The sequence below is a fragment of the Acomys russatus genome, chromosome 20 (assembly GCF_903995435.1).
Source record: "Acomys russatus chromosome 20, mAcoRus1.1, whole genome shotgun sequence".
Classification (NCBI taxonomy): Eukaryota; Metazoa; Chordata; class Mammalia; order Rodentia; family Muridae; genus Acomys; species Acomys russatus.
Window position 1 is genome coordinate 47,388,148 of NC_067156.1, and position 16,095 is coordinate 47,404,242.

General features: G+C 50.7%; 2 protein-coding genes across 3 annotated transcripts in view; one reads left to right on the plus strand and one right to left on the minus strand.

Annotated features, from left to right (window-relative positions):
* The first annotated feature begins 343 nt into the window (after positions 1–343).
* Cd74 (CD74 molecule) lies at positions 344–10,553 on the plus strand. Of its 2 annotated transcripts, XM_051163357.1 has the most exons (9): positions 344–513; positions 5,116–5,285; positions 5,455–5,534; positions 6,221–6,283; positions 7,360–7,452; positions 8,372–8,459; positions 9,362–9,559; positions 9,965–10,027; positions 10,298–10,553. In XM_051163357.1, exons 1-9 carry the CDS (start codon positions 437–439, stop codon positions 10,306–10,308), a joined length of 843 nt encoding a protein of 280 aa, XP_051019314.1. In that variant the 5' UTR covers positions 344–436; the 3' UTR covers positions 10,309–10,553. The 2 variants fall into 2 exon arrangements, with proteins under 2 accessions (XP_051019314.1, XP_051019315.1); XM_051163358.1 differs by lacking the exon at positions 9,362–9,559 and having other exon boundaries at positions 346–513.
* A 1,583-nt stretch (positions 10,554–12,136) lies between these two features.
* The window catches only part of Tcof1 (treacle ribosome biogenesis factor 1), a 33,908-nt gene continuing 29,949 nt past the window's right edge, over positions 12,137–16,095 (minus strand). Inside the window, 4 exon segments of the mRNA XM_051163361.1 lie at positions 12,137–12,197; positions 12,449–12,497; positions 12,877–12,968; positions 14,164–14,652. Coding sequence (XP_051019318.1) covers positions 12,471–12,497; positions 12,877–12,968; positions 14,164–14,652 — 608 coding nt within the window. The 3' untranslated portion in view covers positions 12,137–12,197; positions 12,449–12,470.

Sequence of the window (16,095 nt, forward strand, 5' to 3'; positions counted from 1 at the left end):
CTTTCTTTTATCCATAGAGAAAGGGTAGACAAAGGCACTTTCTGCCTCAAAATGTTTTTCTGTCTGGGGAGAAAGTCTGTTTCTAGAACCATCCAAAGAGCCTTATGAATCCAGAGGTCTGCCTAGTAACAAGTGATGAAAGCCCTGGCCAGCCAATGAGATCACACAGGCCTTCCTACCTGCTTAGGGTACTCCCCCCATCCTGCCTAGAGAGGGCAGCTTTTGAGTGAGTGGGGTATTTCCAGATTTGTGGCTTTCACTTCCACATCTACCACGTGGGCGGAGTTACCTGCTGTGGACGAATCAGATTCCTCCAAGCATCAGCTTCAAGAGGTGATCCTGGGGCTCAAGGGTCCCAGACTCGCAGCAGCAGCAGCAGCAGCAGCAGCAGCAGCAGCAGCAGCAGCACCTGTGGGGAAGACTAGAGGCCAGAGCCATGGACGATCAGCGTGACCTCATCTCTAACCACGAGCAGACGCCCATGCTGGGCCAGCGCCCTAGAGCCCCAGAGAGGTATGTGTGTGTAGCAGCAGGAAGCCCTCAGTTGTGGAAGCACAGAATACAGGCCTGGGGAGGGACAGTGTGCTGAGCTGCAGGAAGGCTGCCTTGAATAGCCAACTTGAGCATTAACTTTCTGAGTGAGACAGTTTTTTTTTTTTTTTTTTTTTTTTTGGAGACAGTTTTTTTTTTTTTTTTTTTTAATACAACTCATACATAATGGAACTCATTATGTAGACCAGGCTGACCCCGAATTTACAGAGATCTGCCTGCTTCTGCCTCCCAAGTGCTGGATTAAAGGCCACCACACTTGGCTCTGAGTAATTTTGTGTTCCGTTTCCCCCCCCCGCCCCCCCCCGCAACCTTAGCAATATCTTAGCTACTTCCCCTCTGTAAACCCAGGGCTTCCTTTAGGACTTGTGTTAAGAGAACCCTGGATTTACTCCCCAGAGTTCTCTGAAGCTGGGCCATGACTCCAGGTCAGAAGACTTAAGACTGTAGTGTTTCTCCCTTTCCCCCTCTAAGCTTGTTTGGTCTCCTAGCCTCCAGTTTGGAAACTGGTTCTGCTGGAAATCATTTCTGAGGACAACGAAAGAGTCTCCACACAGAACTTCCATAACTGCTAAGGCAGAGCCTCACTATACCCAAGTCCACACCTGAAACGGATCAGCCTTTCTGCGTGTGGGGGGAAAGGGGGGTGGTGGTGACTGCCATCCTAGCAGCTGCTCAGGGAAAAGGAGAAGCTGCTCTTGTTACCTGTGTGGAAGGGGCTCAGTGCTTTGTGTTAAAAGGCACCAGTGCCATGCAGATTGCACTGGGCTCCTAGCCTCCAAAAGACCCCAGTCTTATGCCTCCTGCCCCCAAAACCCCTTAAACAGTGTTAGAATTCACCTGCCCTCTTGTCCTGTTCTCCCCCCCCCCCCCCCCCCCCGCCCCAACACACCCTGAAGCGGTCAAAGCTGATTTTCTGTCTATGGGGAAGTAAAACTAGATGTGACGTCATCTGTTTCCAGGCAGAAAGGGGTTTGAGAGAGGCTCTGAGAGAAAGCACAAGAATTGTGTTCTGGGAAGAAGGTAACCAGATATGGATTACTAGAGCAATGGGGAATTTCAGGGAAACTTTTACTGCTGTCATAGGTGACTGCAGACAAATCATAGCTTCTTCCTTTTTTCTTTTTCTTTTGGCTTTTCGAAACAGGGTCTCTCTGTGTTAGCCTTGGCTGTCCTGGATTTGCTTTGTAGACCAGGCTGGCCTCGAACTCACAGTGATCTACCTGCCTCAGCCTCTGAGTGCTGGGAGTAAAGGCGTGTGCCACCATGCCCAGCCTACTTTTTTCTTTTTTATAACCTCTTTCTTAGTAGCAACGGCTATAAGAACAGTTCATCTATTGTGTACTTTCCCCCAGTTCTCAGATGCTCATGACCATCATTGTAATAATAAGCAAGCTATAAACTATCTTAATTCTTACAGTTACTGTAGCTAGGCATTGAACATTTTTATTATCTCCCCCTGCCCTTGCCATTTAAAAATTTTAAGGCTGGTCTCACTATGTAGCCTGGGCTGGAACTCACAGTGTAGACCAGGCTGGCCTTGAACTAACAGATTTCCTTACCTCTGCCTCCTGAGTGTTGGGATTAATGGTGTGCACACCGTGGTTGGCGTTTTACATAAAGGAACGTGAGTTCATCTTCATGAATAACTTCCAGGTTATCTCAGCTGGTGAGTGTTGGACAGAGCATTTGAACCAGGACTAGTCTGAGGTTATTCTCCTGTCTGGGTCCTTTCGGGGCCTCCTTTGTGGAGAGGGGAGATGGAAGCCTTCTGAGCTCAGGCCACTCAGTGAGGGCTGCGTTCAGAGAGGGTGCCTCTTCATCAAATCCATGTCTGCTTTTCACTTCAGTTCAGTCCCTGCTTCTAAAACTGATTCAGGCCTTAAGCTCTCAGCCATTTCTGACAGGGTTTGCTTTGGGGCGTTTTTGTGCACACTTCTACCTAGCAACATGTGTGTCATGATTCTGATAGTTCTGGTTGGTTTCTGACTTTAGCCAACTACTCCCCCCCGCCCCTTTTAATTAAACAAGGAGGAAGTACAAAGGAGGAAGTAAAACCAGGAGGCGCCAAGAGTTGGCACTCAATCAGAAGAACCAAAGCCCAGGCAGGCATAAGAGGCTGGATGTGACTGTGTATGCCTATAGCCCCAGCATTTGGGGTTCAAAGCCAGCCTCATTCACATGAGACCATCTCAGAAAAACAAGATAATAATAAACTAAATAAAAGAGGAAGGAGGGCCGATGCTAGAGTCGACATCTAGCCTCCCGGAGGGCACCGTTATTATTGATAGTGGCCTCCCTGAGAGCAATTAGTATTGATAAAAGTGTGTTAAGTGTGGAGCCAAGTAGTTCATCTCTATGTTATTTAACAATCTCTCATTCCAAGCTCTTACCTGCTTCACATGCAGAAGTGTCAACTTGCTCATGGTCCCAGAGTTAGGCAAGCAAAAGGCAGGATGCCACTATGGATTCCTGCTCTCACCTTCAATTCAACCTGTGCCCTCTGGCCCTCTGAAAGACTGAAGTTCAGCGAAGGGGGGGGGGATGTGGCTTTCCCCAAGCTCATGTGGTAGGAGGTAGAGCTGGGATTAGATCTGAGTATGGGGTAGCAGAGAGGTTCAGGGGTCCCAGGAGTCACCCAGTAGAAAATAAAGCAAAGACCTTGAGCCAAACTACATCTTCCTTCAGAAGGCCCCGAAGTTGAACTTCTCCCCATTCCTGTCTGGTCTCCCTTCCCCCCAAAAAGAGTTTTTGCTTTCTCCTTCCAAAATAAGTCTTCCTTGGGCCAGCCCTTGGCTCAGGAAATACAGTGGGTTGGCAAGCATACAGCCAATGAGAATTAGCTGTGTTTATGACATCATAAGTTACTAGGCAGACAGGTCTTCTGGAGTTTCCTAAATCACCCTTCCTGGTTGCTGGAGTAGGCAAGATGCAGACTCATCCTGAGAATTTCTAATGGACTCTGTCTTAGTCTGACTCTGTTGTTACTACAATAGAAAACCACAGATGGGGTTATTTATCTAGATTTTAAAAATCCAGAGGTTTATTTCCCACAGCTACAGAGGCTGGGGATTCCAAATCAAAAAAGTGCTGGCATCTCTGACGATAAGTTTCTTGCTGTGTTGTAAAGAAATGGCAGTGGAAAGGCAGGAGACCAACTCCCTCTGTTAAGCTTTCTTACAAGGATGCCTGACTCCATTTACAAAAGCACTTGAATTTTAAAGGGAACGTGTTCAAACAACAGCAGGGTGACAATAGTTCTTCCCACTCAAGGGGTAAGTGGGGGAAGAAAGGACTGGAACTTTCAGGGTCCGGAGTCACAAGCCTTATGTTCCATACTGTAACACGTGCATGTACCCCAAAACATTATTCAAAGCCCAAAAACTATGTAAGGGGTCCTGAGGTCTGAAGGTCTGGCCACCCACGAGCATGAGACATTCATCCAGACCTAGGCATCTGTGTTGCTGCTGAATTCCCCCAAGGTGGATGTTACTACAAGATGCTTCCATGGCCATAGTAAGATCTTTTAAAAAAGAAAACTGTGCTGGGAAGATGGCTCAGTTAATAAACTGCTTGCTATGTGAGCGTGAGGCCCTAATTTTAAATCTCCATCGCCCATTTGAAAAGCAAGCACCTGTAATCCTAGTATTGGGGAGCAGAGACAAGAGGACCCTGGGGCTTGTTGGGGGAGACAGTATAGCTAAATCTTTGAGCTCCAGGTTCTGGGAGAGACCCTGCCTCAAAAAATAAGGTGGAAAGTAATCGAAGAAAATCTCTAAAGCGGTCTCCACACACACATGCACACATGTGCACCTACATATACATGCGCATGTAGGCACGCACAGATGTATACATGTTGGGGAAGAACCAAAGTTTAGAATCCTGGGGGTGGGGTGGGGTGAGGGTTACTCATGTGACACATGACAGAGCTGGGAGACTAGTGAAGACTTGTTCAGATTTCCAGGGACCCCTGGGACAGAGGGACTCTGGAGCCCAGGATTCCTGGCGCTGCTCCAGCCTGGTAACCTGGTTCCTCCCAACTCCACATGTAAAATGACTAGGCTCCACTTCTCTTTTTCAATGTATGCGCGTTCTTTGTGGGTCGCCCTTCCCTTTTCTCTTTAAACCTGACGTCACTGCGGGATTAGAGATGGCATTTTTCTGCCAACTAAACAAACAAACAAACAAATATATAAGAAAACAAAACCAAACCCTTTCCCTTTGAGGGGGGCTCTGCTCCTCGGATCTCCGTGGGGAGAGGGAGGGCACTCCACTTTACCTTGTCACTGCACAGACAGGACACCAAAACCCAGAGGAGGCAAGGAACTCATTCTCCTTCACGTCGAAGCTTGGGCCCCTGGTGGATCTGATTTCTACCTGGGAAGGCCATTGGTGGTCAGCAGGACGGGTGGGGGATGTTTTCTCCTATGTAGCAGGCTATTGGGGGGCTTGATGTAAGCTGAGAGGACACAGTGGGGACACATTGTCTGAGAGGGCTTGGTCTGGGCATACGGCCCCACCCTGAGCCAGCCTCCAGATCACTCTCATATGTCACCCCCACAACAGGTGCAGCCGCGGAGCCCTGTACACAGGCTTTTCTGTCCTGGTGGCTCTGCTTTTGGCTGGGCAGGCCACCACTGCTTACTTCCTGTACGAGCAGCAAGGCCGGCTCGACAAGCTGACTGTCACCTCCCAGAATCTGCAACTGGAGAGCCTTCGCATGAAGCTTCCTAAATGTGCGTGCTCCACCTGTCCTGACCATTTCACCATTCCTCACCCCACAGACCCCATTTCTCCATCTAGCCCTCGCCCTCTCCTTCCCCCCAATCCCTGGGTTTCAGATTTTAACCCCTGGGTGCCCTTCTCCCTCGGACCTTGACTCATTCTGTCTTCCCTGCCCCACAGCGGCCAAACCTATGAGCCAGATGCGGATGGCTACTCCCTTGCTGATGCGGCCAATGTCCATGGAAAGGATGCTGCACGGGGTAAGGAAGGTGGCAGGAAGAAAATACTATCTGGTGTAGGCAGAGGGCAGGTGCCGAAGGGGAGGGCCAAAGGGTAATAGCTGACAAGGAAGCGAGGTCCTAACTGCTGGGGAGAAGCAGGGCCCATCTCAGAGAGGTTTGCCAGGGTGATGGAGGCCGGAACTCTTGGGGCTACCCTGGTGGGGAGAGGGGGCCAGTTCCGCAACTTACAAAGTGCCTCTTAATCTTCCACAGCATCCCATAGTCCCTTACCTCCTCCAGCCTTTGAGAGCAATGATGCTGTCACTCATAAACTATTCTACCTTAGCCAGGGGGAAGTACTGAAAACATACATACAGGTTGCATTATGTATTTTATTTAGATATAAATGTGTATATCAATAAACATATATGTAAGCAATAACAATTAATGAAAAAAGAGGCCATGACTTTGAAGGAGAAAAGGAAGGGGCACATGGGAGGGTTTTAAAAAACAAAACTGCTATTGTCAAGGCCTTGAAAAGCCTATACTAGTCTGACCAGTGAGGACATGGAGGCAGAAAGGGAGTGAGTGGCTGGGCTCCCATGTTAGGAGGTGGCAGGTCTGAGCTGTTGAGTGGATGGACCTGACTCTTACTGGACTTCAGCTGATGCCCCACATGTCCCACATCTCAACCTTTGTTGGTAACTCTCTTGTTTTTTCCGCAGCCTGTGCAGAATGCTACCAAGTACGGCAACATGACCCAGGACCATGTGATGCACCTGCTTATGGTGAGTGTCAGAGCCAGTGGGCCGTACCCTGGTCCACATGGGACTCTGGCCCTTGCTCACATGCTAGGTGCACCATCAACTCAACACACGAATGCTGCATAGAGCCCAGAACCGTAGCCTCCTTGAGATAAGTGTCTATGCAGTCTTGGAACTTGCCCTTGATCTTTTTTTTTTTTAAGATTTATTTATTTATTTATTTATTACATACACAGTGCTTTGCCTGCATGTACATCTGCAGGCCAGAAGAGGGCATCAGATCACATTATGGATGGTTGTGAGCCACCATGTGGTTGCTGGGAATTGAACTCATGACCTCTGGAAGAGCAGTCAGTGCTCTTAACTGCTGAGCCATCTCTCCAGCCCTGCCCCCCCCTCACTTTTTTTTTTTTTTTTAAGGCCCTTGACCTTGAAAGTTGCTTTCCTCTGCCTCCTGAGTGCTGGGGTTAAATGTGTACACCACTAGGCCAGGCTCCAGCCTCATTTTTTTTTTTTTTTTTTTTCTGAGACAGGGTTTTTCTGTGTAGCCTTGACTATCCTGGACTCGCTTTGTAGACCAGGCTGACCTTGAACTCCCAGTGATCTGCCTGCCTCTGCTTCCCAAGTGCCGGGATTAAAGGTGTGTGCCACCACCGCCCGGCTTCTAGCCTCATTTTTGAGGTGGAAAAAAAAATTAAGGTCCAAGTCTTGGTCCTCATTCTCCTTCCCAGATTAATATTGCACATGCCTGCTCTGTGCCAGGCTCTAGGCAGTGTTCGTGGCCTACAGCGGGGAACAACTTTTAACAGCCCAGTGACCAGGGGCGGAGGGAGGTGCAGCTGGCTGTGTGAGGACAGGCAGAGATGAGACCTTCAGAACAGGCTGTGAGGAGACAACTGGAGGTGCTGGTGAAGCAGGCCTGGACCCTAGCTGGGTAGCTGTCACTCCTGCGTGCTCTCCATCCATCACTGAGGCCAGGGTCCGGGCTTGGTGGCTAACATCTATTCCTCGGAATGAAGACCTGGGAACATGGGGTGCACAGTTCCCCCTGCCTATTACAGTGTTCTTTGTAATCTTCCCCTTGCCCTGGCATTCTGCAGAGATCTGGACCCCTGACATTACCACAGCTGAAGGGAAGCTTCCCAGAGAATCTGAAGCAGCTTAAGAACTCTCTGGATGGAATGGACTGGAAGGTTAAGAGCTTCTTTTGCAACTTCCTCTTTTCTCCTCCTCTTCTTTGTTTGTTTGTTTGTTTTTGAGACAGGGTCTCCCTGTGTAGCCTTGGCTGTCCTAGACTCGCTTTGTAGACCAGGCTGGCCTCGAACTCACAGGGATCCACCTGCCTCTGCCTCCCGAGTGCTGGGATTAAAGGTATGCACCAACATGTTTTTGTCTTATTTTGTTTTTTTATGTTCACTGGTGTTTTGCCTGCATGTGAGGGATCCCCTGGAGCAGGAGTTACAGACAGTTGTGAGCTGTCATGTGAGCTGGGAATTGAACCCAGGTCCTCGGGAAGAGCAGCCAGTGCTTTAACCGCTGAACCATCTCTCCAGCCCCAGGGATGTCCTCTTTCTACAATAGCCCAAGGACTAAAAAGAGGCAAAGGGTGGTTTAGGGAAACGGTTCTCTAGGAGCTGCTGAGGGCCTCCTAACATCCACAAAAGCCCTGTGGGTCTTTTTTTTTTTATGCTTATGTAAGAGATTTTTATTTTATTTTATTTTACTTTTTAACCTCAGGGAGAATTTATTTTCAAAGAACATCTAGATTTTAGCAATACTTTATATTTTTTTTAATTTTTAAATTTTATAAATTTATTCTTATTACATCTCAATGATTATCCCATCCCTTGTATCCTCCCATTTCTCCCTCCCTCCCATTTTCCCCTTACTCCCCTCCCCTATGACTGTGACTGAGGGGGACTTCCTCCCCCTTTATATGTTCATAAGGTATCAAGTCTCTTCTTGGTAGCCCTGTGGGTCTTTAAGAGGCACCTCGGCTGCTGCTGGACTCGAGATGCTCAGCTTGTCTGATCTTCCAAGTTTGTTGGCAGGGTAAAAAAGCCCAGCAGGGTAGGGTGCTGACTCTGAACCACCTACCTTTATTCTTGTTAGGTCTTCGAGAGCTGGATGAAACAGTGGCTCTTGTTTGAACTGAGCAAGAACTCCCTGGAGGAGAAGCTCACTGAGATTCAGCCTAAAGGTACCAGGATGGGAGTTTTGGCCTGCTTGTTACAGCATCCCATTCTCTCAGCTCCCTGTCTCTTCTTGGCTGTTCCTTCAGGGTTTGGAAACTCTCACATCCTGTCTGTGGGTTCTTTCACACATGTGTCCACAGACTACAGTGGCCTCTTGTCTCTCAGTCTTGGAGCAAAACCAACTCAAAACGTTACTAGGCAGGAGTTCTTGGAAGGACGCCGCCCCTGCACTACATTAATACATGGGGAGGCAGAGGATCACAGAATCAGGAAGTTCCCTGGGCACTTCTCACCTCACCAGCGATGCCCAATACAGCAATATAGGAGGCTTGAGGCCTAAAGCATTAGGGAATGCTTTGTTCTTACCTTGGTGCTGTCGCTAACTTGCTATCCAGTGCTGGACAAGCCTGTCCCACAGGGCTTCTGTCCCACAAATGGAAGACCAGTGGCCCATTCTGCCCTGGACCTCAGTTTCTCCAATATATAGAAGAGAGCTACATGCTCTCTCAACCAACTTCTAGCTAATGCTTGAATTTCCCCTCCAGCATCTCCAACAAACAGCAGCGCCCATTTCTACTTGGGTTATCCCAGTAACAGGAAGGTCAGACTCCCAGAGGTGTCCCCCTCTCCAGAAACCAGAATCATAGGAGCTAGTATGAACTGTAACAAACTCTGAGTGCTAGAATAATTATATTCTGGGGCAAGTGACTCCAGCAGCCATGCTCTCCCTCTTTTTGGACCTTGCTGGTTTCAACGTTGAGCCTCAGTTTCTCCATCTATGCAATGGGTAGAATAAGGAAAGCAGCTCGGATTAGACATTTAGCCCATGGCAGTGTTATGTGGGTCTCTGTTCTGCCGAGATCCTGGCTCAGAGCCCACTCACTCACTGTCTTCATCATGCCTGTAGCTTCAGTACTGACCAAGTGCCAGGAAGAAGTCAGCCATGTCCCCGATGTCCACCCTGGTGCGTTCCGTCCCAAGTGCGATGAGAACGGTAACTATATGCCACTCCAGTGCCACGGGAGCACTGGCTACTGCTGGTGTGTGTTCCCCAACGGCACTGAGGTCCCTCACACCAAGAGCCGCGGGCGTCATAACTGCAGCGGTAAGCAGGGGCCACCATGTCAGTAATCTAACGGAGTAGGAAGTACCAGGAAGGCTGAGGGGCCTGAGGTCCCTCCTAGTATACATGGGGTCAGGACATGGGTTGGTTGTGCCCTGGCAACGGCCACTGTCATTCATGCATCTGTCCCTTTATCCACCTGGGCATTCCTGTGTGTCCTCTCTCCCCTTTGTCTCCTCTCACATTCTCCACACGCACACGCTGTCCTACTCTGGAGTCCCAGAGCCCCCGCCCCATCTCACTGTACCCCCTAACCACACTGTATACTGTGGCAACCTCCTTTGCCAAGCTCAAGGCCATACTAACTGGGAAAGATGCCCGAAGGCACAATAGTAACAGTGTGTGTATGGTGGGGTAAGAGTAACAGCTGAGCCTGATGCTTTGCAGAGCCACTGGACCCGGAGGACCTGACTTCTGGCCTAGGCGTGACCAAGCAGGATCTGGGCCAAAGTAAGGGAACCCGTGGAGGGTGGAGAGGGGTGGGGTCACCCACACCTGTACTCTAGTGGTGCAGTGTGACACTGGGCCATTCTTCACCATTCACTGGAATGGCCTTTACAGAACAGGTTGGTGGCTGGAAGCAGAGTACCTGAGCCCAGCAGGGGCAATGGGGGTGGGGGTGGGGCCCTTGACTGCTCTGCAGTTCCAAGATGCTGGGAGGGACAGGCAGGGACAACAAACTGATGACTCAATCCTATCAACTTCTGCTTCCCTTCCCAGTTATGCTGTGAAGACACAGGCCAGCTCTGCACAGCGGCAGCTCCCCCGCTCTCCTGGGCCCTAGCCTTCTTGCAGTCCCTGACGTCACACCCCACTTCCCATCTCCCTGCACTTTGGGGCTTGAGCCTGGTGTCTGCTTCATCATCCCAGGACACGACAAATAAAACCAGGACAGAATGAGGATGCTGGAGGGCCCTGCTGCCTTCTAGCTAAAGGAACACAAAGCTCAGAGTGGGCAAATCGAGGTGCACCCCCCCCCCCATTTTTGACCCATTAGCAGTCTCCAACGCGAGGCTCCGAGATGCAGGCCCACAGACAGGGATAAGGAATGCCCTACCCTTAACCCAGGCTGGACACATTTGCTGTCTTCTCCTCAAGGAAGAACCCAGGCCCTCCTCCCAGCAACCCTCCCTTACTTCCTGCTAACCCCTGGGTTCCTTGCTCAGCCAAGCTTGTCAGCAGTCTGTAGGATCATGGCTCATGTGACAATAAAAGGTAGAAAGTAGAACATGCTTACTCCTGGCTCTTCAGTTGGGATCCCTAAGGTCAAAGAAAACCTTTCACCTAGTCATCTGGGTCCTCAGGCCCGTGGAGCCTGGGGCAATGGGCCGCAGACACACTCAGTGCCTGTTTAACATTCAGAAAGAAACAGACTCTTGCTCAGTTTGAAAAGCACAGCTCATGTCCCAGCTTCCATTCCTCATGTCCCCAATTCCATTTCTGTACTAAGAACAGCGTAAGTGTGATGACAGATGGCAGTGGACACAGGGGCCTGGTGTCAGGGAAGGACACAAGTGGGGGCTGCCGCCAGCTGGGTGACTGTACAGGACCAATGGCCGCCCAGCCCTAGCCCATTATCACTGGAAAAGGGAGCAGATCCCTTACCACACGGCAAGTCAGAAATGAACGTTAGCGACGTTATTCCACTTTGAAAGTACTTATATGAGTCGGCAGAACGAGACACTTGCACAATCTCATCTGGACCAACACACTTGCAATGAAGGGAAAGGCTGCCCTTGTCGGCTGGTGTGTCCCAAGGCTCAAAGCAGGGTGCCCAGGACCTCCAGCCATTCTTTTTCTGCTGAGTGAATAATGATCAGAAATTAACCCAATATATACTACAGCTCTGTTCACTACAGCCCTCACCAGCAGAACTATTCCCTGGATATATGACAACTCACGGCCTGGCATACTGGGTCTTCCAGCACCTCCATCCACAAAGGTCCCTTGGTCACCTGTACCGTCTCCTCCAGCATCTGACCCACCTTCAGGTCCCCTCAGGCTCAGAGGCCATGTCCTTCCAGGGAGCTTCACGGAGCCTTTTCTTTATCAAACTGCTGTGCTCACAGTACCTACGGCCCTGGCATGCAGTCGGGAAGGAACCCGAGTGCTGACCTGTGCACCAGCGCCACCACGCTCTTTCCTAAGTAGTCAGTAACTGTATGGGAAACTCAAACTTGTACATTTAGAGTCTTTTATTTTGAGTTCTTAAAAAACAAACAAACAAACAAACAAACAAACAAACAAACAAACCCAAAATGCTGGAAAAACTTAATAGGACAGGGGCTCAGGATAAGCCAGGAATCCAGGGGATGGGATGAACTATAAGCAGGACTTTGCTGGGTCTGCAGGAAGGAGGTCCTGAGGCCTCTGGGTATGTCAGATTTGAAGAGGAGACGAGGGTCACTTAAAAAAATAGATATACTGTACACATCTTATGCAGCACTCGGCGGGGGCGAGGAGGGTGTGTTTCATTCCACCTCCTCCTGGGACTGCTGCCTCCCTGTAGGCTCAGAGGCTTGGCCGGAGCCGGTCACCATCTTCTGTTTGAGGGAGGGCAGTCCCAATCCACACTGGCCAGAGGTCAGAGGCCTGGAGATGGTTACACTCTGCCAAGACTCTAGAAGAAAATGAAGCAGGCTTTGATGAGCTTTCCAGAACTTTTATCTCCACCAGGGGGAACAAAGCAAGGAAAGGGAGGGGTGGTGCACACTCGCTAGCCAGCTATCTTATAGCCAACCAGACTTGCTCAGGGTGGATCCTCTGCACGCTGCTGAGCTGCTGCTTTAACTGCAGTCGGTCTGTCATCTGCGCCCCCCACCGCCCTTTGGGCCTACCCAGCTGCCCAGAAAGGTTGGAACAGTCAGGTACCTTTTCTATGTGCTGGCGGCACTTACACAGCAGGCTCGGTTGTCTTCTTCTGTGAGGAGAAAAGGGCAACAAAGTCTCAGTCTTGTGGGGCCTCCTCACCACTGCTGTCCCACCTGCCAAGGACAGGACTCCCTGGAGGCAGGGTGGTACCTCATGGGCCCTCTAAGGATACACACCCCTGTAGTGCCCACTGCTAGGCTTTCCTGTGCTACCCAGCCCTGGGTCAAACAAGCCTCTGAGGTCATGCAGTGGACGGCTGTTTCCTCGGCAGGTCAGGCACCCACTTCTTCCCACCCGAATGCTGACTGCAGCTTCTCTCTGCGGAGGCCTCTCCTAATCAGCCCTCCCTGGCTCTTCCTCACGAGGTTCATTAGAACTTGAGAAGGTGGCATGGTCCTGGCCCGAGACCACAAAGGAACTTGACATACCTTCTTTTTCTTCTTCTGGATTAGTGAGTCAGGGTCTTTGGCTGAGGTCTTTCTTCCTTTTTTCTTTTCCTTTTTTTCCTTGTCTTTTTTTTCTGAGGGAAGAAAGTGAGCTTTCTGACCAATAGACACTGACACTGAGTAGGCCACTGTCAGGAGGCCCATGACAGCTCCCAGCTTCTACATCCCAGGGCCCTGATGGGGCCAGGATACCCTTCAGGGCCATTCTTCCTGTCTGGGGACCACACAACCCAGGACCCCAATACCACATATGCAAGTTCTCTAACTCTGAGCTATATATCCAGTCTTGAATTAGCTCTCTTTAATCAATCCCCCTCACCCCATTTATTTAAAAAAAGACAGAGCCCCATAGGGTTCTGGGTATCAAGGAGCATCAGGCCCTTACACAGGAGAGATCAGGTAGCCAGACAGATGCCTCTTCTCATCTCACCCACTCCTGCCATAGAAGGGCAGTGCCCAGGGCTTCCATGCGGGGTGTGGTGGGGCACCCTTTTAATCTTAGTACCCAAGAGGAAGAGGTAAAAAAAAAAAAAAAAGAGGCAGAGGTAGATGGATTTCTGCGAGTTTAAGGACAGCCTGGTCTACATAGTAAATTCCAGGCTGGTCAGGGCTATATATGGAGGCCCTGTCTTTCCACAAAACAAAAGAGGGGACTGCCCAGCACAAGTGGCCTTTCTGTATCTGACCCTGTTTAGAAAATGAAAAACAAGCAGGCGTGGTGACGCACGCCTTTAATCCCAGCACTCAGGAGGCAGAGGCAGGTGGATCACTGTGAGTCTGGTCTACAAAGTGAGTCCAGGACAGCCAAGGCTACACAGAGAAACCCTGTCTCAAAAACCAAAAAAAAAAAAAAAAAAAAAAAAACCCCTCCCACCATTTAGAAAATGAAAAACAAAACGCCCCACAGCCCAAGGCTGGCAGAGTGACTTGGAAGTCCCACTGGGTGCAGGTTCCAGCAAGGAGGGCAACAAATGGCTGCTTTCACCAAGGAACTGAATCTAGAGGAAAGACAGGCCCTGCATGAATATGCAGGTACATTCTGCACCCCAGGAACTGGCAGCAATGGACCTCTGCTCCCTGCTCGGCTCCCCATCTTGTGAAGCTGGGCATGTAGGGGGCCACCCTGGGCTGTGGCAGCAGGGGATGCAGCTCTGCAATCTACTTAGCCACTAGGCGCCTGTCACTCTTGTTCTTTGTGGAAAGAGTGAGATAAAGAGCTGGAGCGGGGCCCTGCCCCCACAGCGCACACCCAGGGAGGCCCGCACTTACTCTTACTGGATTTCTTCTTTTCTTTCTTGCCTTTTGAGTCGCTCTGCTCTCCGCTCTCAACCTTCACCCCCAGCTGCCTTTCGGGCTTCTCCTTGCCATCAGCACTCGCTTTGTCCGGCTTTGATTTTGCCTTGGAAGTCCTGGAGGTCTTTTCTGAGGAAATGGCACTTGTCCCAGGCACCAGCTGTTGCTTCTTCCTCTTTGAGGGCCCAGCTGCTAGCTGGTTCTCTGGTAGTTTCCGCTTCTGGCCTTTCTTCCCACTCTCCTTGATGGCCTCTGTGGCCTTCTGCCTTTCCTGCTCTAGCAGTTCTGTCAGGACTTTCACCACAGAGGCGTGTACCTGCGCCTCACTCAGGGGCCAGGCCTGCTCCAGGAGGCGCTGGGTAATGCTGTTTGGCAGTGTCTGGGTGGGGGCTGCAGAGCTTGGGGAGCTTTTCTTGGGTTTCCTGGGTTTCTGAGGTGTGGGGCCCGAGGGAGCCTCTTTTCTACCTGCGGATCACAGGTCTTGGAGGTCACAGGTCTGGAAAGCCGAGGGACAGATCTTGCACAATATATGAACCCGAGGCCCAGGGATCACTCTGCCCCGTCCATCCATCACCTGTGCTCACGCCTTACACAGGGATCTCACCTCTAACTTACAGCTCTGCTGCATCTCCTCACACCACAAACTCCACCTGAGCTATGGCTGGGGATGGACAATGATCCCAGAATGCAACTGGGGGGGGGGAGGGGGCGCTGAAGTCTGCCAGTGAGACAGAGGGCACAACCTGTGGGACATGAGTGACTCGGGTTCTAGGTCTTGCCTTTATCAATTGAGTGTAGGGGCTTTGGCCAGGTCACCGCCCCTCAAGGCCTGCTTCCCACTATAAAACAAGAAGCTAGACAAGCGGTTGCACCCTCTGCCATGAACCATAGATTTCTAACACACGAGAAGGCCCTGTGGACCACGCTCAGCTTCTGTCTGTGGACACACAACGGGTCTTTGGCTCATCAAGGCAGGGGGTAAGAGGCAGACTGAGGGACTCTAAGTATGCTGTGTATGCAATCGGTGGCTGACGAGGCAGGTTTACTGCCTGCCAGAGTGACTTCTGGTGCAGCCTTTGTTTAGAATTTTCCACGCCTCTGCTTGCCTTTGATAATTGTGTGCTGACTACATGTGTTAAAAAAACCTTCCACAGCCCCCTCGAAAATGTCTCCTTGTCGCTCGCACCCGCCTCTCACATAGACAAGAACACTGGGGAAGAAAGTGAGCAACAGCTCCGCCTCTGACCCAGTGCTGGAAGGCTGAAGTTACAAGCCCAGAGCTCAGGTCCTACGAGCACTTCCAGCCTCCGGGGTGGGTCACCTGTGCAGCACACAATTCCTACATGCTGGGCTCAGGGTTAAACTCTAGCAGTGTTTGCCTCGAGGAGATGCTGACTGGAGTGGGGTGGGGAATAAGATGGGATGTTTCAAGGCAGGGGTGTGAGCACTCCTGACAGTCCCCTGCCTTGGGTCCCTCCAAATGTCAGGTGACGGATTTTCTGTATGCTATACTCTTGACAGTGCATGGTGGCATTACACCTGCCTTGCGTGGTTAAGACACTGGGGCCCAAGTGGCCAGGAGCTTGCCAAGGCTGCAGAGTGAGTCTGAGCAGCCCCTGGAGGTCAGGCTCAGATCTCCTCCAAACAGGGCGGCTGGCCTAGTGTGAGTTATTCTGAGTCCCTGTACCCAATACCCTGGTAGAAGAAGTTGGTACAGACGGACAGATGGTATCCAAGGTCTCCTCCACAAGCCCAAAGAAGTTGTCACATCTTCACTGTCTCCAAAGGGCTGGGTATACCTGCTCCCAGGCTTTCCAGAGCTGGAAACCTGGCCTGGGCCCAAGCTGCATTTGAGGGTACCTCCAGTTCCCAGAGGACCCCAGAGGCTCACATGTGAGAGAATTTGAT

What these genes read in the sequence shown, in the direction of transcription:
- Cd74 (XM_051163357.1), top strand. Translation starts at nt 437, where the DNA reads ATGGACGATCAGCGTGACCTCATCTCTAACCACGAGCAGACGCCCATG. An exon ending in TGGAAAGGATGCTGCACGGG is followed by an intron (nt 5,535 to 6,220) that starts GTAAGGAAGGTG and finishes TTTTTTCCGCAG; the next exon opens with CCTGTGCAGAATGCTACCAA. An exon ending in CGGGCGTCATAACTGCAGCG is followed by an intron (nt 9,560 to 9,964) that starts GTAAGCAGGGGC and finishes GATGCTTTGCAG; the next exon opens with AGCCACTGGACCCGGAGGAC.